The sequence below is a fragment of the Hevea brasiliensis genome, chromosome 14 (assembly GCF_030052815.1).
Source record: "Hevea brasiliensis isolate MT/VB/25A 57/8 chromosome 14, ASM3005281v1, whole genome shotgun sequence".
NCBI classification, from domain to species: Eukaryota; Viridiplantae; Streptophyta; class Magnoliopsida; order Malpighiales; family Euphorbiaceae; genus Hevea; species Hevea brasiliensis.
In genome coordinates, this window is record NC_079506.1 from 87,351,770 (window position 1) to 87,376,464 (window position 24,695).

At 29.8% G+C, this 24,695-nt stretch overlaps 1 protein-coding gene and 1 pseudogene across 1 annotated transcript; both read right to left on the bottom strand.

Moving 5' to 3' along the window:
• Window positions 1-7,726: 7,726 nt before the first annotated feature.
• Window positions 7,727-11,220, bottom strand: LOC131173062 (LRR receptor-like serine/threonine-protein kinase EFR; annotated as a pseudogene).
• Window positions 11,221-16,275: 5,055 nt separating this feature from the next.
• On the bottom strand, window positions 16,276-19,754 carry LOC110666965 (putative receptor-like protein kinase At3g47110). The gene is made up of 4 exons (XM_058134716.1): window positions 19,750-19,754; window positions 16,979-19,320; window positions 16,438-16,892; window positions 16,276-16,350 (listed from the first exon to the last, which is right to left on the bottom strand). The coding sequence occupies exons 1-4, from the start codon at window positions 19,752-19,754 to the stop codon at window positions 16,276-16,278; spliced, it is 2,877 nt and encodes a 958-aa protein (XP_057990699.1).
• Window positions 19,755-24,695: the final 4,941 nt, after the last annotated feature.

Below are 24,695 nucleotides of genomic sequence, written 5' to 3' on the forward strand. Positions count from 1 at the left end.
GTTCTTAGGTACCCAAGCAACTTTGGGTCCTTGAATGTTAGTAACATTAGGTAGGGTTCCTTTAGGCACCCATACTTTCTTTGCCTTAAAGGTTCCTTTCCTAATAGGACAAGCATTAATCATATGACCTTTATGATTACAATAAAAGCATGTAATATTTGGTTGAGAAAAGGATGTAGCTTTAACAAAAAATTGTTTGTATTTTTCATACTTCATAAATCCATCATATCCAATTCCAGATTTTTCATTTGTGGATCTTTGATTCCCAAGAAGTATATCAAGTATTTCTTTACCTTTTGTAAATTTAGATAAATCTCTTGTCAAAGATTCAACTTTTTCTTCAAGAATTCTGTTTTTCTCAAGAAGTTGTTTACACACTTCTTTTGATCTTTGAAGCTCATCATTAACTTCCTTAAATAATTTCATTTGTGATTTATAAAATTCATTTTCCTTTGAAACCATACTCAATGAAATATTTTCTGATCTTAAGGCACAATTTTCATGAACCAGAATTTTGCATTTCTTTTTAAAAATTCTATATTTATCATATGTCTTCACAAATGCAAGTTCTAATTCATCAACATTAGAAAGTTCAAGATTTACCTCATTTTCACTATCTTCGATGTGTGAGCTTTCACCTTTTTCTTCAATTGCCATCATACAAGTGTTTGCAGCCTCTTTGTCACTTGTTTCATCATTTGATGAAGAGTCACTGTCACTCCAAGTTGCTGCCATTGCCTTTTTGCTTTTGTCCTTTCTGAACTTGTTTTTCTTCTTCAATGTAGGACATTTTGGCTTAATGTGGCCTGGTTTGTTACACTCATAACAAACTACTTCACTTGAATGATTTGGAGTCTTTGGAGCATATTTCTTTGTGAACTTCTTGTATTTGCTTCCACCTTTTCTAAATGCTCTTTTGAATCTTTTGACTATCATAGCCATATCTTCATCATCATCACTTGAAGCACTTGAATCATCACTTGAACTAGCTTTAAGAGCAACATTTTTCTTTTTCTCATCTACTTTTTCGGATATGAAAGCTATGCCTTTCTTTTTCTTTTGATCACCTTCATTCTCATCTTTCTTATAAATCATCTCATGTGCAATGAGAGAACCAATTAGCTCATCATAGGTGTATTTTCCAAATCCTTGGTGTCTTGAATAACATGAGTCTTTGCTTCCCACGTCTTTGGAAGAGACCTCAAAATTTTCTTTACAAGTTCTTGTTCTTCAAATCTCTTTCCTAGAGCTTTAAGTAGATTTACAAGGTCTCAGAACTGTACTCATCTCAGAATAGTTTCACGTGTTTCATCTCAAATAATTAATAATCACGGATGAGGAGTTTTGCCTTTGACTCTTTTACTACATCAGTTCCTTCATATGTGACTTCTAGTTTGTCCCATATCTCTTTTGCAGTTTGACATCCTGAAACACGATTATACTCATTAATATCAAGAGCACAATGAAGAATATTAATAGCCTTGGCATTTGTAGAAATTTTCTTCCAATCATTATCATCAAATTCAACTTCAGCTTTAGGAATCTGCACAGTTCCTTCACTGGTTTTATAAGGAATATAAGGACCATCTTTAATTATTCTCCAAGCATCAATGTCAACAGATTGTATAAAGTTTCTCATTCTAGTTTTCCAAAAGGAGTAATTTGTGCCATTAAAAAGTGGTGGTCTAGTGATGGAATAACCTTCAGCTAAGGGGCGGTGTATACAGTGAATTTCTAGATGAACTAGCCATGTGTGTGGATCACTCTAAGGGGTTTAATCCTCAAGCAAGAGAGACAAGCTCTGATACCAAATTGATGTCCCAAAATATGTCCAAGAGGGGGGTGAATTGGACTTTAAAAATAATTTTCGGTTCTTGCTCAAAACCTTTGAAAATTGCAGCTAGGTTCAACTTAATTAACTAATGTGAAATATGAACAATATAGCTCTATTAACAAGTTGATTCAAAGTTAAGCTATATGCAATCAGTATACTGATATAACAGACTATATTAGCATTCAGTAAATATATCAGTAATCTGGATAGATTTTTAACACAGCAACCAGAGCAGAATACCAGATATACTAACTGACAGCAGATTAAACAACAAGCGATTATATCGATATCGCCAGATTTAGCGAAACTGCTTTTTCTCGGATAGCAAAGAAGATCAACAGCATATGATATCAACTTTCATATCAGCAAAAGCATATCAATCATAAAGTTAAAATGCATAAATGTAAAGAGCAAGGGTTGAGAAAATGAACACTGAAATTTTTATAGTGGTTTGGCTTTAACTAGCCTACATCCACTCTCTCAAAGATCCCACTTTGAGTCTTCTCTCCACTATTCTTCTCTTTTGAAGGCAAGAGACAAAGCCCTTTACAAATCTTCTCACCAAAGCTTTTACAAGTAGCTTCACACTTCTACCAAGTGTTATCCCAAACACTTTTCACAAACAAGCTTGAATAGGTGCTTGAATGACCTCTCACAAATGATAATAATGTGTTTAAAACTCACTCTCACTCAATACAACAGAATCTATAAAGAAGAGTTGAGTAAATAAGCCAACGATGAGCAATAAATCACTTTGAGCACTTTGAATGAAAGCTTTTAATGATTTTGAACAGTAGAGGGACTTTCATTAAGTGCAAAATGGCCAAAGGAAGGTGTATTTATAGCTTTGGAACGTTTTTTACCGTTGCAGGACTCATTTGAACGTTACAGATATGAATTTCAAGAAAATAGCCGTTATTTTGTTGTTTTCTGCGATGTTGTGCAGAGTTGAGACAGTTAGCATACTTGAGAAAATAGCAAACCAGTTAGCATACTAAAATAAGTAGCAAACCAGTTAGCATACCAGGAAAACTTTTCTGCATAACTTTCAAAACTATAAAACTTTACACCAAAACATAGTCAAACATTTTTTTTTAGGCCAGTAATGATATTTAAAAAGAAAATCTTTTGAGGGATTGAAAATAAGCATCATTGACTTTTACTCCTCAATTCTTTTCACAAGAAATCCTAAAAGATAAAACTAACTTCTATACTAGATGTACCTTCAAATCTGATTTTTCAATGCAGCCTTGGAAGGTAACCTTTTCTTCTTTTATCTCCTTTGATTCGTCCTGTGTTATCCTTAGAATGTCATCCTTTCTTCAGAAGCACGAATCCATCATAAAATCCTTGTGACTTATCTTTGACAATGCACAACACTTAAAACAATGTTAGTTTGATTCTAGTTGAGTTTTGGTATCATCAAAATCTATGCTCCTTTGAGCTTGTGGGGTCAACACAACGAATTCACCTCTTCTTTCCCCCTGTTGTTTTTTCTGGACTGGACCCCGAAAGTTATGAACTTAAGTCTGCTTTACATAGGCAATAGCCCATGTCTTTATCCAATTTTTTCACCGTCGTAAAACCATCCTATTTTTTTTTTATTGACTGGGTCAGATGGGTGTGGACTTAGGTCTCAAATCTCTTCCATCTTTAAGCTGTTGGGCTTGCTCTCTCTTTAGGCTCCAGCTTGTTTGTAGAAATGGCTAATTCTGATTCACGCTGGGCCTCTATTTTATGTCCATGTTTTTGTCTCATTCCCCGCCAGACGTGGGACAATGCCACATCTTTGCACTCTTCCATGTGAGATGCAATAATCTTACTCTCAAATTGGTAATTCATTTCCAAGAGATTTGTTTTTACTTCCATTTCTAAGGGGAATAAAATTTTGTTTTCACCAACAATGAATCATAACAATTCATGAAATATTTACTCCGATTTGAAAATTTTGTAGGTTCGGAAGAGTGAGCCTGTATTTGCTGGGAACCTCCCATGCAATTGATTCTCACAGAATGAGATAGCACCACGATGGATGAGATATTATAGAGGTTAGAAGGAATTGAACCAACCAGATTATTGGCTCCCACCGAGAGCACGGTTAAGCTTGTTATTTGTCCCAATTCATTTGGAATATTTCCTTCCATATGATTATATGTTACAGAGAAAAGTTGGAGGGAAGAAAGGTTTCCAACAGAATGTGGGATCTTTCCTGTGAGGCTGTTTGAAAAGAGAAGTGCCACAAGCTTCTTTAAAGAGCCTAGCTCAGCAGGAATTTTCCTACTATGTACCTCTATTTAGAAAGCGGTGAATTAATGAAATGTAAAAGTAAATAAGGGTAAGTCCTTCATTATCGTTCAAATCTCAATTTTTCTTATATCCCAAAGGATTCAAATTTTAATTTTTCTTAGGAAGAGATAAGGAGGAGTTGAAAACTATGACTAAATTTTATTTAAATAACCCTTAATTCACCTCTCCCAACCATTAAAATTTTTTTTATTGTAATCACCTTACTCTTTCTTATCCTTCCATTGCTTACCCTTTCCTCACCCCATCTAAACAGGCCGTAAGCCATTAGAGGATAAACTCATAATCTTGATCTCTGAACAAAAGTTGATATTAATTGAAATTTCTCCTCCCAAAGTGTTATACGACAGGTTGAGAAGTCTTAGACGAAATAGGCAGCCAACTTCTTGGGAAATTTCCCCTAAAATTTAACTTGTAAGATAAGTCAAGCTACTTACGAGCAGCGCGAGACTCAATTTGATAAAATCTTGGCTCGGATTGACTTGTTTAGAGCTTGTTTTCTAAATGAACTAAACTTAAACTTATTGATATTTGGTTTGAATTCAACATGAACTAGCTCGAACTTGAGCAAAATCTTGATAAACTAAGTCTAAACTCTTCAAAACTCAATTCAGTTTCGTTCGTTTATACTCCTAAATATAATAGTCAATTTAAAAATTTTGTTTAATTAATTATTTTAGAATGTATTAAATTTAATTTTAATTTCATCTAATAAATATACTTAAGAATGTATTTTTCAATAACTCCAATAATAATGTTAAACATATCTCAACAATCAACACCATATCAATAAAAAAAAATTACAATAGGGTGTGTAAAGATGACAAATGTTAATTAAATTACTATATAGAGAACTACGCTTATTTGGCAGAGCGTGTAGACTTGGAATTACAACAGCATGTGGAAAGATTACAAAGGTTAATTAATTCAATCACCAAGGATAAAGCATTTAGACTATGCTTTATTTACTTGGCGTCTTGAGTTAAAAACATTAATGGTAGTTAGATCACAAGTAGGAGATCCTTCAGAAGCATATATGATGTGAACATATGATATGGCGTAGGTCTGAAAACGACGACGATGCTTTGCAGATATATATAATATAATTGGTCTCGTCAAAAGTTGGTTCGATTGACCATGAAGCCTTCTTTTTTTCTTTTTTCTTTTTTTTTCAGAGAAGACCATGGAGTCTTTGCCAAAAGCAAAAGGTAAAAGAAATAGTATTGTGAAATCGTATAAAATATCTCTGTTATTGTTGCATGCACGTATGAAAACTTCAATAACTTTTACAAAAGTCTACTGTCGTAATATATATGAAAAATCATATCTTATTTAGTGGAGGATGGTGGATATCTTGTTGAACTGTTGTGGCATTTTTTTTTTCATTTACTTATTTTCTACTGAAATTGGAATGTAAGATTTTATTATTTGAAAGACGACTTTAATATTATTGAATTATATTAAAATAGATATACAAATCCATGATACATCTATATCTTCATGGTGTATGATAAAAGTGAGTTCGTAAAAGAAACAGTAAAATCAAATGGATTTTGATGTTTTGAATTATTGAATTGCTCTTGTGGTTTGTCAACATAAGTTTACACCGGCAGGATCCTTTTGTCTTTTGCGTGATTTTAGATTTGATTAGCGGTTCTCAATAGATTTAGCTTGAAATGGACTTCCACCTCCACCCCAAGTTCTCTATTTCATACAACATAACATAGAAAAGAAGAAAAATAGAAATAGTAAATTTATGTATCTTTTACCAATTACAGATAAAACATGAGCAAAAATTTCATTATGATAAAAATTTAGTTGCAAGCTTTTAAACTCTTCAAATCCTAATTACCAATAGCTTTTTCCAAATCTTCCAATTTGTTATTATAAGCAAAATTTATAATATTTATATTGGCCCATGCTGCAAGCACGCATTGTCCCCTATACCTTCCAATGAGGTCAATAGCGGGCTAAAATCTCAAACATATTTTACTTGAATCGTCCGCTATCATTATATAGCTTACAAAAATATCCAATTCAAAATATACCATAGACTTTTTGGATCGAATTGTAATTCAAACTAATGAAAAAACTTATCTAAATGTAAGTTACATCATGATAGGTTGAAATTCATCACATTATGACAAGCAAATGAACCTATATAACTGCATGGCGCGACTATGCAAAATCATATAAAGCTAAAAGGTATATAGCTTAAACCAAAGGTTACATTGCTATGCTAGAAGATATATATTTTGGCTAAAAGGTGATTTTAACTATAGGTCTATATACAAAGGCTTATGAGAATTCTTTTGCATGTGTAACAAAAAGACAAATGATTGTACATTTGTAAGCGTGCAATGATACATTCTCATTTTATAGGTATTTAGGATTCATTTTACTCATATTTCGCCCTTGTATATAGTTTATTTATATATTTCTAGCTAGTAACATTTTAGTTTAGTTTATTTTAGTTTAGTTTAATGATTTAATATTTAATTGTGTTTTTCTTGCATTTTGGGTTGATTTGAAGTTAAAAAAAAGGTGTTAAAAGTAATAATGGGAAGAACAATGTGTAATGATTTAAAAACCATAACAATTAAATACAGACGAGAATTTCAAGTTTCGAAAGAGTAAAAAATTGCACGACCACTAACATGGTCATGTTTTTTGTTGTGTAAATGCGGAAGATATCATTACATAAGTAGGTGCTTTTGTTTATATAAGTAGTGCTTTTGTTTACACAAGTGGTGTAATCTTCAATTTTGAGGTAGTAGAAGGAGAGACTCAAAACACGGGAGAAAGCATAAGTGGTGTTTCTAGGTCATGTAAAGACATATTACAACACTTACATCACTCTTATGTGAAGATTACATGCTTAGGTTTCTCCAAGTTTAAAGAGTTTTGCCAAAGCACGTCTTTACACGGTCATGTAAATATTTACATGATCGTGATGTTGAACTAGAATGCACAACTTATGCTCTTTTAAATTCTTCTTATACTGCATTTTCTAACCTAATACAAATTGGTAGTATATTAAGCTTCTCTTTCATAATTTTTGCTGCATCTGGAATTTTGGAAAAGTACAAATTGAACTAAATTTCTGAATTAAAAAGATTCTGTTGGTTTTTTTGTTTGAATAAAATTCTACTCCCTTCAATGTACAAGCAACGAATATTATCTATTATTAAATAGTAAATTTTATGATAATATTTAGCTTATGAGATTTTGCTTCTCTCTACGGTTCATATTACTATTTGAAATCTTTTTTTTTTTTATCATTTCAATAGAAAAATATAGCATTTAAATTCTCATATTTAATTATCCTTGTTATAATTTCAAATTTTGTGAAAAATATCATACTCGTATATAGTAGTGGCTTCAGTGGCTTCAAATACTAAAATGCTACAAATGGCAATGCTGGCATTATGGACGACTAAGTATATATTATCAAAAACCAACACCAGAATCATCAAAGATGAAGTATTTCAATTTACATTTATTGATTTACACAATCGGATTTTAGATTTAGCTAAAAAAAAGTATGGAAAAGGCCTCGAAGATAGAACTTGAGGTTTATTTGCTGAAGAGAGATGTTCATTCGGCGGAAAAATACCAAAGAGAACACTTGTTCTAGAAATTCAGTGAGGTGCACAAGCCAGGTTAGTGGGGCCTGGATGCAATTGCTTCCTCTGCAAATCAATCCAAACCAAAGTAGTATCTGGGTTATAATTAAGCAAATATGAAGTTAGTATAAGATTCATCAATCAGAATGTGTGCTAAAAAATCAAACTCATACCTATTTGTGGTGTACCATTCATCAATCTTAGAGTGTCCTTGCACGAAAGAAAGCCTCTGTGATGATGTTTAGTTTTCTTGTGACATCTCTCATATTCATTCGATCTCCCGGTTGTTCTGCTGAGCATGCGAGTCCTATTTTGAGGACTGATACAACAATTTGCATGTTGCTTCCCGGTGATTTCAAATTTTCAACATCGAAATTATTTTCTTCAGTTTCTGTTTGACCATCATCACCCTCCTTGCCTTCAACAATTTCTTTTGCTCCCACTTCTCCTGTTGCAATAAGCTTGGGATCGAACTGCATTACTTGTCCCGGTAGCTTAGACCTAACAAAATTGTGAAGATTCAAACCATCTCAGAAACACTTCATCGCTTGGTCTCCGTCTGTGAAAATCTCCAACAAAATTATTCCAAAGTCAGACACGTCTCCATCTTTTGTTGCCTCGCTACCTATTCCATATTCTGCAATGCAAAACAAATCCGGTTCTATTAGTTCATGCGTGGGCAACTTCCATTTTCATTAAGTATATGACTAGCGTTGTTATTTAATGAATTGGAGCATAGAAGATTTCACCTGGAGGCATATAACCAATTGTTCCCTTAATCCCGATGGAGCTTGTTTGGCCTTGAGAAGAAGTGTTAGTTGTTTTGGAAAGGAGCCTTGCTAATCCGAAATCACCAACATGAGCAGTCATGTCATTGTCAAGCAGAATGTTGCTTGGCTTCAGGTCACAGTGAATGATTGGCGTTTCACAAAGGTCATGAAGGTAATGCAATGCAAATGACAAATCAATGGCGACACGAAGCCTTTGAAGAAGGTTTAAATTCCTTGACCAATTATTACCATCTTCTTTCGGATGCAACCACATTTCCAAACTTCCATTCGCCATGAAATCAAGCACAAGAGCTTTGAAGTCATTGCCTTTAAAATCAATGCTAGAGCAGCATGTCAAGACCTTCACAAGATTTCGATGCCTGATGTTTCCCAATGCTCTGCACTCAGCAATGAAGCTCTTGGAAGCTCCATGTTGTTGAAGGTTGAGTACCTTCACAGCAACTATCTTTTCACCATGTAGATCAAGACTTCCTCTATATACAGAGCTAAAACTACCTTGTCCAAGTAAGTTCTCTGAAGAAAATCCCTGAGTTGCTTGGACAAGCTCCTTGTATGAAATTCGAAGAAGCTTATCCAAAATAAAAGGACTGGATGGTGGATTCTTTCTTGATTTTTTTGATTTTCGCCAGTAGAAAACCGTTAAGGATGTTATTGTCATGAAAAGCACAACTGAACTGAAGATTGTTGGAAGAATAATGGCAGTAGGAGACTTTTTGTGTTTCTTTCGCTTGGGACATGCCGGTAGTTGCAGTTCTGGGATACCTCCGCAAAGATTTTTGTTTCCAACAAGTGAAACTGTCATTATATTGCTGAACACTCCCTTGGTTGGTACCTCGCCCTCAAGATTATTGAAAGAGAGATTCAGATATTGCAAAAAAGGAAGCTTTTCTATCTCTTTTGGAATCTTTCCTGATAAGTTGTTTTTTGACAGGTCTAATTGTTGGAGACCCCGTAAGGAACCAAGGGATGAAGGAATGGCTCCTTGGAGAAAGTTGCCCACCATGTAAAGGAATTCTAGACTCAAACATTCACCTATTGACTCAGGAATTTCCCCAGACAGTTTGCTCTCTGAGACATCTAATGCACCAATATTTTTCAGTTGGCCAACTTCTTTGGGTAACGGACCTACCAATGAGTTATATGACAAGTTAAGAACTAGTGATAGAAAGGATAGACGAAGAATTTGTTGGGGTATGATACCAGTCAGGTTATTGTTTCCTAAATCCAGAGTATGCAGATTTTGGCAGTGAGCGATGCTTGATGGTATATTCCCTTTTAATTTGTTTCTTCCTAACCAAAGCTCATACAGTTGGGTTATGTTACCTAGGGATTGAGGGATTTGTCCAGACAACATGTTTGCATGCAAAGACAATAGTTGCAGCTTTTGAAGCTTCCCGAAAGAAATGGGAATGCTGCCAGAAAAAAGGTTTTCCTCCATGCCTAGTCGATACAAATTGACTAGATTCCCAATGTCTGCTGGAATTCTACCGGATATTTGGTTCATTCCTAAACCTAAATCCCCAAGGGTAGACATATTTGCTATAGTGCTCGGTAATGCACCGCCAAAATTATTATCAGCAAGATATAGTTTTTGGAGATTGCTGCAGTTTAACAAAGATGTTATGAAAGCCAAATCCTGCCTTGAATTGTTGCCCAGAAAATTGCGTTCCAAGTTCAGCCGTTGAAGACCATTCAAATTTCCCAGATTGATTGGGACTTGTCCTGTGAATCTGTTGCTAGATATGTCAAATATTTCAAGCTGAGAAGCATTCGTCAACGAATCTGGAATACTTCCGTGGAATTGATTCCCTCCGATTTGAAAAATTTGCAGGTTAGGAAGAGTGAGCCCTATATTTGCTGGGAGCCTTCCATGCAATTGATTATCTGAAACAGATAGCGCCACGATGGATGAGATGTTGTAGAGGGTAGAAGGAATTGAACCAACCAGATTATTGATTCCCATCCCAAGCATAGTTAAGCTTGTTATTCGTCCCAATTCATTTGGAATATTTCCTTCCATATGATTATATGTTACAAAGAAACCTTGGAGGGACGAAAGGTTTCCAACAGAATGTGGGATCTTTCCCTTAAGGTTGTTTGAACCGAGGAGAAGTGCCACGAGCTTCTTTAAAGAACCTAGCTCCGCAGGTATTTCCCCCACTAAGCGGTTAATGGCCAAACTAATAACCCTGAGCTCTGAACAGAAGCTGATGTTGATTGGAATTTCTCCTCCCAGTGTGTTGTTCTTCAGGTAGAAAAGTCTTAGACGAAACAGACGGCCAACTTCTTGGGGAATTTCCCCATAAAATATGTTGTCACTAAGGTTGAGGACCCTTAAGAAGGTGAGGTTACCTGTATATGGAGATATGGTCCCTGACAAGCTCAGCCCATGCAGGTTTAGAGACACAACTCTATGGTGTTTTCGGCCACAAATAACCCCTTGCCATTGACAGAAGTTGACAGAATCGTTCCATGAGCTCAAGATTCCATATGGATCACTGGCTATCTTGGCTTTGAACTCCAAAAGCGAAATACGATCAGTAACATTTCCCATACTATTGCTGAGACAGATTTCAGGTTGCAAGCTGAGTATGCTCATAGAAAATAAGAAAATGAGATGAAAATGAAGGACTGAAGGCCACGGTGCTACCAAGTAACGTGCCATCTTAATTTGTTGCCTGGAAGTGGAACACACAGATATGAAATAACAAGTGTTGTTGGACGAGTAATTGTGGTGTATGTGTATGGAAGTGATGGTCAGATTTCTGTTGCTGATGGGTACAATGGTCTCATTGCTAGGTACAATATATAGCATGAGCCCAGCTTTATAGATAGAAGTGTCATATAATCAACAAAATATGATATCTTAACGTGGTGGGACTACGCTTAATTGGCAGAGCGTGCAGACATGGAATGACACAGGATGTGGAAAGATTACAAAGTTTAATTAATTTAATCACTACAGACAAAGCGTTTAGACTACGCTTAGGTTGGCATCTAGACTTAAAAACATCAATAAGTAGTTCATTGACCATCGTCCAAAAACGACAATTATGGTTTTGGTAATTGGTCTTGTCAAAGGTTAATTCGTTGATTGACATGGTCTTATCTAAAAGCAAATTGTAATGTGTGAATGCTTCAACTATTGCAGCATCATGCACATACGAAAACTTCAGTAACTTTTACACAAGTCAGATCTTATTTAGAGGATATATATATATATATATATATATATATATATATATATATATATATATATATATATATATATATATATATATATATATATATATATGTGAGTAATACATAAAAAATTTTTATAATATGTAATTATATTTTTAATATTTATAAAAATTAGTTATCATTTAAAAGTAAATAAATTTCTGTATTCAAATCTATATTTGATTACAATTTTTAAAATTTAAATTCATTTCAAACTCAATTAAAATTGAATATTAACTTTAGTTTTAAACTTATTATTATTATCTAAAAATTATTTAAATTTATTTAATTTTATATTTTTAATTAATAATTTACATAAAAAATAATTTTTTATTAACAATTTTTATTTTAAAATTTTAATAATTCTATAAAATATTTAAATTTTATTTTATTTAAAATAAAATAAATAAAATTTATAAATATTATTATAAAAATATATATATTATATATTTAATTAAATATTTATAAACGAATTTGAACATCCGTTACTCTATATATAAAATTAAAACCAACCATAAGTATTATTTTTCAAATTTAAACCCATTTCAAATCTGACTATTCAAACTAGTCTTATTAAGATCCAATCAGATCGGCTATTAAAAAAATAAAAAATAAAAGATAAAAACTTTGCTAGTTATGTTAATTATAATCTTGCATGTGATCATGATACACAATTTTAATTTGTAGTGCTAGCTATGTTGGCTTACACTAGTGCCTTGTAAAGAATACAATTAATTGTCTGTTAATTAATAAAGGACAAATTTCAAAAGCATATGATTTAGAATTAGAGCATTTGGAAAGTCCAAATTAATGAAAAGATAAGCTCAATAAAACACCTTTGTGAGGTGGAGATTATATCATAATCTTTGTCGGAAAGTTTTCCATTAGAATAGAAATATATACATATATATAGCATGAATGATATATGGTGGGTTTCCTGTTTTTATTTTTTATTTTTTTATTTTTTTTAATTTGTAAGATTTAAACTCTTACATTTTATATGACACTTTGTTTGAATATATACTTATATTACTAGCTAAAATAATTTATATTACTTTAAATTTATGGCATGTTATTATTTCATTATTTTTTAAATGCAAACAGTATCGATTAATAAAATTAATTCACTTTTAACTAAAATCAATGACCATTATTAAAGTAAAAAAAGTTAGGTATCTCACCACGTTCCATTGCTAATCTATCGATTTCTATTTATTGCAATAAGTCTCTCGTTGGAGAATTAACAATGTTCCGATTGCTAATAATAATGAACAATATTCTTCATTTCTAACTAAAGTAATTATATATATATATATATATATATATATATAGAAAGAGAGATAAAAAAAATAATACTTTGATATTTATAACCGATTTAGCAATAGATTTTCATCATTAATTACAATCAATTAATTATTCCTTTACAAATTTAATATTATAAAGTTTTAATTTTAATATTATAAACTGATTTATAAATTTTAACTAATACATAAATTGTCACTAATAGTTATTATAGATACATTATAATGAGAGTAAAAAGTATTATTTAAAAAAAAATTTATGGTGAAGAAATGAATAGAGGAAAAATTATATTAACGAAAATAAAAGAAAAAGATCAATGATAAAAGTGAAGAAAATATGAAATTAAAATTATATTAATATATAGTGATTTTCTTTTAAGATTTTCCACATGGATAAAGTTTTTAAGAGTTAAATTGATTAGTTTTAAAACTGTAGAAAATAAGTTATAGGTTTAATTAAATTTTAAAGATTAAATTATAGTTAGTCTAAATATTAAAATGATGATTGGACATTAAGGATGATTCTCTTCTTAATAATGCTATTTAATAAAATTTAAACATTATAAATATTTTAATGTAAATCTTAAACCTTTATAGATTATTGAATATATATATATATATATATATATATATATATATATATATATATATATATATATATATATATATATATATATATAAATTAGTTCAAGACATAAATTTGACCTTAATTTTGTATTTATTATGTTTAAATAAATTAATAATTATCCATTCATAATTTACTTGGTATTACTGTTAAAATTATTATTAAGAAAAATATATATATTTTTTAAATATATTAGTTAGAAAGTATTAAAAATAATTTAAAATTAAATTTGATAAGTTTTAATTATATGAGTAATAAAATAATAAAAATAATTTTTTTCAAATTATTTATTTAATATTATTTAAAATGGTGCTTTATTTCTGACAAACAGTTTTGGTGACTAATTTTTACCATCAGTCCCTCAACTTTTGAAGTTATTACTCTTTCATCCTCCATTTTCAGTTTGTTACTATAAATTCTTTTAACTTTGGGATTTGTTATATTTCAGTCACTTAATTTTTGAAGTCATTACACGTCTATCCTCTCTCTTTAATTTATTACTATAAAACCTCTCAACTTTAAAATTTATTATATTTTAGTCTCTTACGCCAGAGACCCCTCTTCTCTCTTGCCAACTTTACATGTGGTAGTGCCATAGTGTAAAATAAAAGAAAAAAAAAAAAACAAATTCTCGCATATAAAATTCATGTTTCCCTCTCTCCTTACACCCTATTTCTCTTTCGACTCTCTATTTAATCCTCTTAGTGCTCTTTTTTATCATTTTCCCTCTTTGTCCTTTATCTCGATGAAAAAAAAAAAAGCAACTCACTTTCTGCTCCCTCTCTTTTCAAACTGAAAAGAAAATCCCTAAAATAATTTTTTAGGGTCCCTTTTCTAGTCAATTACAGGTAAAGAGAATTCCTTAGTTGTTTGTTATCCTTTAACATGATTTTCTATTGCTTTTCAAATTTGTTGCTGAAAATACCCAATTAGAAAAATAATAGGAAAGTATGTTGGAAGACTAACAAACAAATAAGGATTTCTTTTTACTTGCAATAAACTGGAAATGAACCCTAAATAATTGTTGTTAAGATTTTCCTTTTTAGTTTGAAAAGTTGAGGGATTGTATGGTAATAAAATGAAGACGTAGGATGAAAGCTTAACATCTTTAAAAGTTAAGGGACTAAGGTGTAATAAATTTTAAAATTAACAGATTTTATGATAACAAACTAAAAATAGAGAATAAAAATATAATAATTTTAAAAATTAAGGGACGGATAATAAAAATTAGCTCAATTTTATCCTCCAACCACAATTCCAAATGGGGCTCTCAATTGATTGTGGCTTTGCCATTGTCTCGAAGGCACCACCACCAACCCAACGAACTCACAACGTCATTTCCTCTCTAATTTTTTTTTTTTTTTTTTTTTTCTGAATTGACCTGAGGAGTACAGATTAGATGAACAGAATTTGATTTAAAAAATAATTGATCAATAGTTTTAATTTAATTTTTTTTTGTTATTTTTTTATTTTAAGAAATTTGATTTATTTTGTTCCAATTGATTAGAGGAAAAAAATTGATAGAACTAAATCTAATAGTTGTTTTAATTAATTATTATTAGATCTGAAATCAAAATTAAAAATAGAAAATATTAAAAAAAATTACATTTGAAATGAGTCTAAGATAAGCTCAAGATAAAGTTTAAATTGATAAATCGAACTAAATTGATTCAATTCAGTTTAATTTTTTTTTTTGTTTTCTCCCTAATTTGCTTCATTTCAATTTTTTCTACTATAAAGTTAGGTTTATTTGATTTTTCAATTTTTCAAACTGAATCTATCGATACTTAGCCATAGTATAGAAATAGGTCTTCCATTTTTCTCTACATTAGACCTGGCCAAAAGATTGGCTTAGAATCGGAATTGGAACAATTCAATCCAAAATTGAGACCAATTAAAATCAAATTGAACAAAAACATCTTTGAATTAGATCAAAATTAGCTGGTTTGATTCCATGCAAAACTGAATTAAAAAAAAAAGATAAAAAAAATTCTAAGAATATCAAATTGAAACCAAACTGAATCAAAATCTTTGGGGAGTCCTGCGATTTGACTTCGCCAAAACTTTGAATCAACGTTTGACCGCTCTAGCATCTTCTTTTTCAAGGATAAGCCTGAGAGAACGTAGACTTGGGTGTCAATCTCCCATTTTTGAGATACTGGGCTTACACTCTCTTTAGGCTCCAGCTTTTATGTCAAAATGGCTAACGTTGATTTTAGCTGGGCCTCTATTCTTTTGCCCATGTTTTTGCCACATTCCCACCTGATGTGAAGCAACACATTCCAACATTATCCCATGTGAGATGAAATAATCCTACCGTCAGGCTAGTAATTCATTTCCAGGAAATTTGTTTTCACTTCCTTTTCTAAAGGGAATGAAATTTTTGTTTTCACTAACAACATAATCACAAATAAAAGAAATTTAGTTATTGATTTCCACATTCTGATTTTAAATTTAGTTGAAAGAAACGATTAGAAAACGGTTCACGAGGTAGAATTTGAGGTTTGTCTGCTGAAGATTGATGTTCATAGAATATTTATTGTTGAAATTGAGTGAGAACCAAAAGCTCAGGTTAGTGGGGGCCTAGATGCTTGAATGCCACCGCATATTCCTCTGCAATATCCAAATGATCAAAGTAGTCTTTGGGCTAAGCAAATATGAAGATAGGATAGGATTCATCAATCAGAATGTGTGTTAAAAAAAAAAAAAAAACTCATACCTAATGGTGGTTTACGATTTGTCGTTCTCTGTGAGTCCTTGCACGAAGGAAAGCCTCTGAGATAATGTTTAATTTTCTTGTGACATCGATCATATTCATTCGATCTCCTGGTAGTTCTGCCGAGCATGCAACTCCTATTTTGAGGACTGATACAACACATTTTTGCACATTGCTTCCTTGTAATTTCATATTTTCCATATTGACATTATTTTCTCGGATTTCTATTTGACCATCATCACTCTCATTGTCTTCAACAAATTCTTCTGCTCCCACTTCTCCCGTTGCAATAAGCTTGGGATCGAGAACCTGCATTACTTGTCCCGGTAGCTTAGACCTAACAAAGTTGCGGAGATTCAAACCATCTCTGAACACTTCATCAATTGGTCTCCGTCCAGTGAATATCTCCAACAAAATTATTCCAAAGCTATACACATCCCCATATGTTATTGGCTCGCCACCTATTCCATATTCTGCAAGGCAAACATATCCAATTCCATTCTTATAATATACTTGACCAGTGTGGATATTTGATAAATAAAAGCATGGGGGATTTTACCTGGAGGCATATAGCCGATTGTTCCCATTATCCCAATGGAGCTTGTTTGCTCTTGAGAAGAGTTGCTTGAGGTTTTGGAAAGAAGCCTTGCTAATCCGAAATCTCCAACATGAGCAGTCATGTCATTGTCAAGCAGAATATTGCTTGGCTTCAGGTCGCAGTGAATGATTGGTGTTTCACAATGAAGGTAATGCAATGCAGATGACAAATCAATGGCAACCCGAAGCCTTTGAAGAAGGTTTAAATTCCTTGGCTGGCTACTACCATCTTCATTTGGATGCAACAACATTTCTAAACTTCCATTCACCATGAAATCAAGCACAAGAGCTTTGAAGTCATTGCCTTTAAAATCAATGCTTGAGCAGTATGTCAAGATCTTCACCAGATTTCGGTGCCTGATGTTCCGCAATGCTCTGCACTCAGCAATGAAGCTCTTGGATGCTCCATGTTGTTGAAGGTTGAGTACCTTCACAGCAACTATCCTTTCACCATGTAGATCAAGACTTCCTCTATATACAGAGCCAAAACTACCTTGTCCAATTAAGTTTTCTGAAGAGAATCCCTGAGTTGCTTGGTGAAGCTCCTTATAGGAAATTCGAAGGAGCTTATCCAAACTAAAAGGACTGGATGATGGATTCTTTCTTGATTTTCGCCAGCACAAAACCCTTAAAGATGTTATCACCATGAAAAGGACAATTGAACTGATGATTGTTGCAAGGATAATGGCAATAGGAGACTTTTTGTGTTTCTTTCGCTTGATGAGGCATGCTGGTAGCTGCAATTCTGGGATACCTCCACAAAGATTTTTGTTTCCAACAAGTGAAGCTGCCGTTAAATTGCTGAACACTCCCTTGGTTGGTACCTCACCCTCAAGATTATTGAAAGAGAGATTCAGATATTTCAAAAAAGGAAGCTTTTCTATCTCTTTTGGAATCTTTCCTGATAAGTTGTTTCTTGACAGGTCTAAGAATTGGAGACCCCGTAAGGAAGCAAGGGATGAAGGAATGGGCCCTTGGAGAAAGTTACCCTGCATGTCAAGGATTCCTAGACTCAAACATTCACCTATTGTTCCAGGAATTTCCCCAGACAGTTTGTTTTCTGAGACATCTATTGCACCGATATTTTTTAGGTGGCCAACCTCTCGAGGCAACGAACCTTCCAATGAGTTATATGACAAGTTAAGAATTAGGGATAGAAATGACAGACCAAGAATTTGATGGGGTACGATGCCAGTCATGTTATTTTTTCCTAAATCCAGAGTTTGCAGATTTTGGCATTGAGCGATACTTGATGGTATATTCCCTTCTAATTTGTTTCTTTCCAACCAAAGCTTATAGAGCTGGGTAATGTTACCGAGGGATGGAGAGATTTTCCCTGACAACATGTTTGTATGCAAATTCAATGATTGCAGCTTTTGAAGCTTCCCCAAAGAAATGGGAATGTTGCCAGAGAAAAGGTTTTGTTCCATGCCTAATCCATACAGATTGACAAGATTCCCAATGTCTACTGGAATTCTACCGAACATTTGGTTTGTTCCTAAAGTTACATCGACAAGGGTAGACATATTTACTATAGTGCTAGGTAATACACCACCAAAATTATTTTCAGCAAGATATAGATTTTCGAGATTGCTGCAGTTTGACAAAGATGTAAAGAAAGCCAAATCCTTACTTGAATTATTGCCCAGAAAATTGTGTTCCAAGTTCAGAAATTGGAGACCGTTCAAATCTCCCACATTGATTGGTACTTGTCCTCTGAAACTGTTGTAAGAGATGTCAAGTATTTCAAGCTGCATAGAAGCATTTGTCAACGAAATTGGAATGCTTCCATGGAAATTGTTTCCGCCGATTTCAAAAATTTGCAGGTTAGGAAGAGTAAGCCCTATATTTGCTGGGAGCCTTCCATGCAATTGATTCTGTGGAACAGAGAGCTCAGCGATGGATGAGATATTGTTGAGGTTAGAAGGAATTGAACCAACCAGATTATTGGGTCCCATCGCGAGCACGATTAAGCTTGTTATTTGCCCCAATTCATTTGGAATATTTCCTTCTATATGATTAAATGATACAGAGAAACGTTGAAGGGACGAAAGGTTTCCAACAGTATGTGGGATCTTTCCCGTGAGGCTGTTTGAAGTGAGGAAAAGTGTCACAAGCTTCTTTGAAGACCCTAGCTTAGCAGGAATTTTCCCCACTAAGCCATTAAAGGCCAAACTCATAATCCTGAGCTCTGAACAAAAGGTGATGTTGATTGGAATTTCTCTTCCCAATGTGTTGTCCGACAGGTTGAGATACCTTAGACGAAACAGACGGTCAACTTCTTGGGGAATTTCCCCATAAAATCTGTTGTCAGCAAGGTTAAGTCATTGTTCAGATTAGAAATTAATTGAAATGTCTAATAATCAAAGAAAAATAATGTTAAAAAATGTATTTATTTAAAATTAGAAATTGATTGAAATATCTAATAATCAAAGAAAAATAAAGTTAGAAAACATGTTAACTTAATTAATATATACCAAAGAATTTGGGGATATCATTCCAGGGTTAATTACAATCATTATTAGGTAAATATTATATGTGGTCACTCAACTCTATAAATATTGTTATAAAAGTCACTGATTTATAATCTTTTTTATAAAAGTCACTGAACTTTTATTCAATTTCATAAAAATTACCGTGATAAAAAATTTAAATGTTTTCAAGTTAACCTGCTAATTTGTCAATTATTTCATGAAATTTTCTCATATGAAATTATCTATTTCATAAAATTACCCCATGTCAAGGTATATAAATTTGATATTAAAATTTTATAAATTTTTATTCAAAATATAAATTCAAATCCACGATAATTTCAAATACACACCTTTAGGAATATATAGGAAGTCTTCAACGGATTAAGATTGGAGATGAATTGATTGAAAACCACAAGTCATTGTCTTTTATCTCTGAAAATGGACAAAGGTAAATAGAATGCTTAAGCCACTAAAATCGATGCTATGGTCTTCACGGCCATGCTTGTCTTGATAGAAACAGTCAACCATTGTTATGTCTTTATATACTTCTTATTTTTATGAACCCTATGGAAAGTAATACTCCCAAACTTTATATTCATTTGGTGTGTAGTGAAAAGCTTGGATTGAATTGAGATTAAGAGTGATAATAGGTAGAATATCCATGAAAATTACTCTATTTAAATTTAAATTTAATTAATATTTTAAATATTTAAATATGTTCTCAATTCAATTAGAGTATATTATAAACTGAACCCATATCAAACCTAAATATTATTACTCGAATAATACTTGAATCTACTTAAATTTACATATTTTAATTAATAACCTATACAAAAAATATTTTTACTTATAATTTATATTTTAAAAATTTAATTATTCTATAACATCTTTAAATTTATTTATCTAATATATAAATTATAAAAAAGTTTAAGAATATTAGTATAAAAATATATATTTTATATTTAATTAATTTTTTATATAAAAGGAGTTGTACAGCTAGTACTCAATACATAAAACTCACACTCAACTTGAACATAATACGGGTATTATTTTTTAAATATAAATTCATTTCAAACCCAAATATATACCGTACAAACTCATACTAATAGAGTTTTGTTAGATTGGTTATTCAAAAATATCCCATGTGTTCTCATTCAGAAAGGAATTGTAGCAGCCCATAGACTTAGAATTTCATTTAAATTTGAAATTCAAATTTAAGTTCTATATGACTACGATTTTGCACCTAATTTCTACGATCTACCAAGCTCTTGAATCTTAGGAACAATTTAGAAAAACGTTTGTAGAATATATACAGTAAATCTTCAATGAATTGAGAGAGATAAATTATTGAAAAGAATAAGTCATATCACTATCTTTTATCTATGCGAAATGGACAAAGAAAAATAGAATAGAGTGTTGAAACCATTAAAATCTATTCCTTGATTTTCACGGTCATGTTTGTCTTGATAGTAGTAGTCAACTATTATTATTATTATTATTATTATTATTATTATTATTATTATTATTATTATTATACTTTTTGTCATTTTTGTGAATTCTTTGGTAAGTGATGCTCCCAAACATTATATTCATTGGTGGTTATAAATGTTTTTGAGTGAATATATAAATTGGAAATTATTCAATATATATATAATTTATTAATTGAGTGATACACTATAAAATAATTACATATAATATATATCCCTTTAATTAGGAATATGTCCTTAAAGAATATTTTTTAAAATATGCTCTGATCACTTTTCTTTATAAATAGGATAAGATAAGGATGGAAAGGGGTTCATCTCCTTCTGACCTACTCTCTCTCTCTCTTATATATATTCTATTATATTATTACCCATCTAACTTGGGCATTGGAAGGTCCTCACCAGGGACCAACCTAGTGGACATTTGATCATTTTTCTTTTACTTGCGGATCCCTTATAGTTGAGACGATAAAAGTGAGATCATATTAGTGAAGTAACAGTTTTAGGTTTTATCATTGAGTTACTCAATCCAAAATTTCTTTAGTTGTATGTCGTATTTTTTTTTTATCGTAATTATGAAGGAGAAAAAAAAAAAAAGATGTCAATCTTAAAATGAGAAAGTGAGAGAAAGAGTGGAAAAATGAGAATGAGTGAATAAAGAGCAAAGGATGTGAAGTGATGTAGAAGAAATCTAAGCACCCAGATAAAATATACATGAAAATTATTTCATCCGAATTCAAATATGTTCTAAATTAAATTAGATTAAAATGTATCGTAAATTATTCGTCTCAAATTAAACTCAATTAAAATTTATCATATATTATCTGAATTTATTATTACTATTTAAATAATATTCGAATTCATTTAATTTTATATAATTTAATTATAATTTTAAAAATATATGTTTTATTTATAATTTATATTTTAATTTTATAAAATGTTTAAATCTTTTTTAAATATAATATATAAAAATTATAAATATTATTATAAAAATATATTTTTTATATTCAAGGTTAACGAATACACTACACATGATATTTTTTTATAAATAAAAAAAATCCTAAAATCCAAATGCATTAATTAATTTTTAATATAAAATATATTAATTTAATAAAACACATTAATTTATTAACATATTAAAATATTATTAAAAATATTCTATAACTCAATTAAAATTTATCATATATTATCTGAATTTATTATTACTATTCAAATAATATTCGAATTCATTTAATTTTATATAATTTAATTATAATTTTAAAAATATATGTTTTATTTATAATTTATATTTTAATTTTATAAAATGTTTAAATCTTTTTTAAATATAATATATAAAAATTATAAATATTATTATAAAAATATATTTTTTATATTCAAGGTTAACGAATACACTACACATGATATTTTTTTATAAATAAAAAAAAATCCTAAAATCCAAATGCATTAATTAATTTTTAATATAAAATATATTAATTTAATAAAACACATTAATTTATTAACATATTAAAATATTATTAAAAATATTCTATAATATTAATTAATTAAAATATAAAATATAATATTTTAAAAAATTTATATATTATATTTAATAAATTAATATGTTTTAATAAAAATATATTTTTAATATATTAATTAATTTTTAATTTTTTTATATTTTAAGATATATTAATTAATTAATATAAAAATATTTAAAATTATATATATAAAAAAATTAAATCATAAATGCATATAACCTGCACAAATAACATTAAAAAAAATACTAATCAAAATAAAAGGGCACATTGTAAAGCGAGTAGTCAATAATTCTCTCCAGCAAAACACACAAGGCATTATATTTATATAATTTCACAAAATGACTAATTCTTTTAAAAACTATAATTTATTTTAATATATTTTTTATTTTTATATCTTTCTAAATTTTATCTGATATATAATTATAAGATAATATTTAAAATAGTAGTGCTATTTATTTTTATTATAAGTATCATTAAGTTTTAATTTACTTTAATGATATTTGAGTCATTTCTAAAATTATGAAATTAAAATTTAATTAGAGTTAATTATATAAAAAATAATTTTTAACTAAATTTAATATGTTTTAATTATAAAATTATAAAATAATTAAATAACTTTTAAAAATATTTTTAATAAAATTTAAAATTATAGTTTTAAAAATAGAGTAAATCATAATATAAAAGACCCTCTCACAAGCATAATGAATATTGAAGCTAAGAAATCTCACACTATCAAACAAAAAACTCCGTAGAGAAAAAAAAAAAAAAGTACTTGATCAAAAAATTTTAGTTTAATATTTTTAGAATTTTACATCAAAAGAAGTAAAAGTTAAAATATAAAAATAAATAAAAAATGAAAATAATTAATATAAATAGTGAATAATGTCATAATAATTACAAAAATACATAGATTGAATAAATATCAATTATTTTAAAATCACATAATTTACCTAAAATAAAATCCATTCTATAAAAATATTGTTGAATTAAACTTTATAAAATATTATAAAATTCACAATATGCTTTTTATAAATAAAATTGACATCTTAAGTGTATAAGATAAATTTTAACAACCTGAGAGTAATGCTAGCTTTTTGAGCTCTATAATGACTTACAATAAAAATATTAATCGTACACGTATCCATAACTATCTCAAAAGGGACCACTTGATATACACTCCAAAAGTCATACGTATATCACTCAAGTTTCATTTTATTTTGAAAAAAATACCTCTAACAGATAAGAGAAGATTTATAGGTGAAAAAAAAAGAAAAATATTATTATTCCCTCTTTACTTTTCTTCTATATGCTTAATTTCTTATGACTAAAATTATTGTATTCTTGACAAAATTTTTATTTTTTAAATTTATTTATAAATTATTTATCAAATTATATTTTTTTCTATTTGTTACGAATTCCAGTTTTTTAAACTTTAATTTCAATTTTAATGAAAATGTTAATTTTTTTATTAAAATTTAATTTAAAATAAAATAAATTTATTTAATTTTCAAACCAGATACTAATTTTCAAAATAATTATCTAATGAAAATCAATATTTTTCCTACTATTTAAATTTATTTTTCAATTTAATAAGAATCTAAATTTAAATTAAAGTTTTATAAAAATTAAATTAAATTAATAATAAATTAATGACAAATAGAAAAATATACATGAATAAATACTTTTATTAATACAAAATTATTAAAAATAAACCAATTGTTAATAAATAATTGTTAAATTTACGATAAAAAAATTAGAAATACGAGAGGAGGAGAAAAAAAAAAAAAAGAAGAGGAGTAAAATAAGAATTTTATGAAAGAAATATTAAAATAATAACTTCTTTTATTTTACCTAAAAACCTTCTATTGATTATTAAAAATTAAAGGATTTTTTTTAAATAAAAATTAAGTGATATTAGTAATACAAATTAAACTTAATAGATCAAAATGAAATATTTTTTGTTGACCCCATGAGCTTAAAGGAGCATGAATTTTGATGATAACAAAACTCAATTAGAATCAAATTAACATTGTTTTAAGTGTTTTTCTAAGGATAAAGAAAAAAAATTATAGAGTTGATGATGAACTTGTGTTTTAAAGAAAGAATGACATTCTAAGATAACATAAGATGAATTAAAGAAAAAGAAGACAAAAAAAAATGATCTTTTAAGCTACATTGAAGATCAAAATAAAGGTACATAGTTTAGA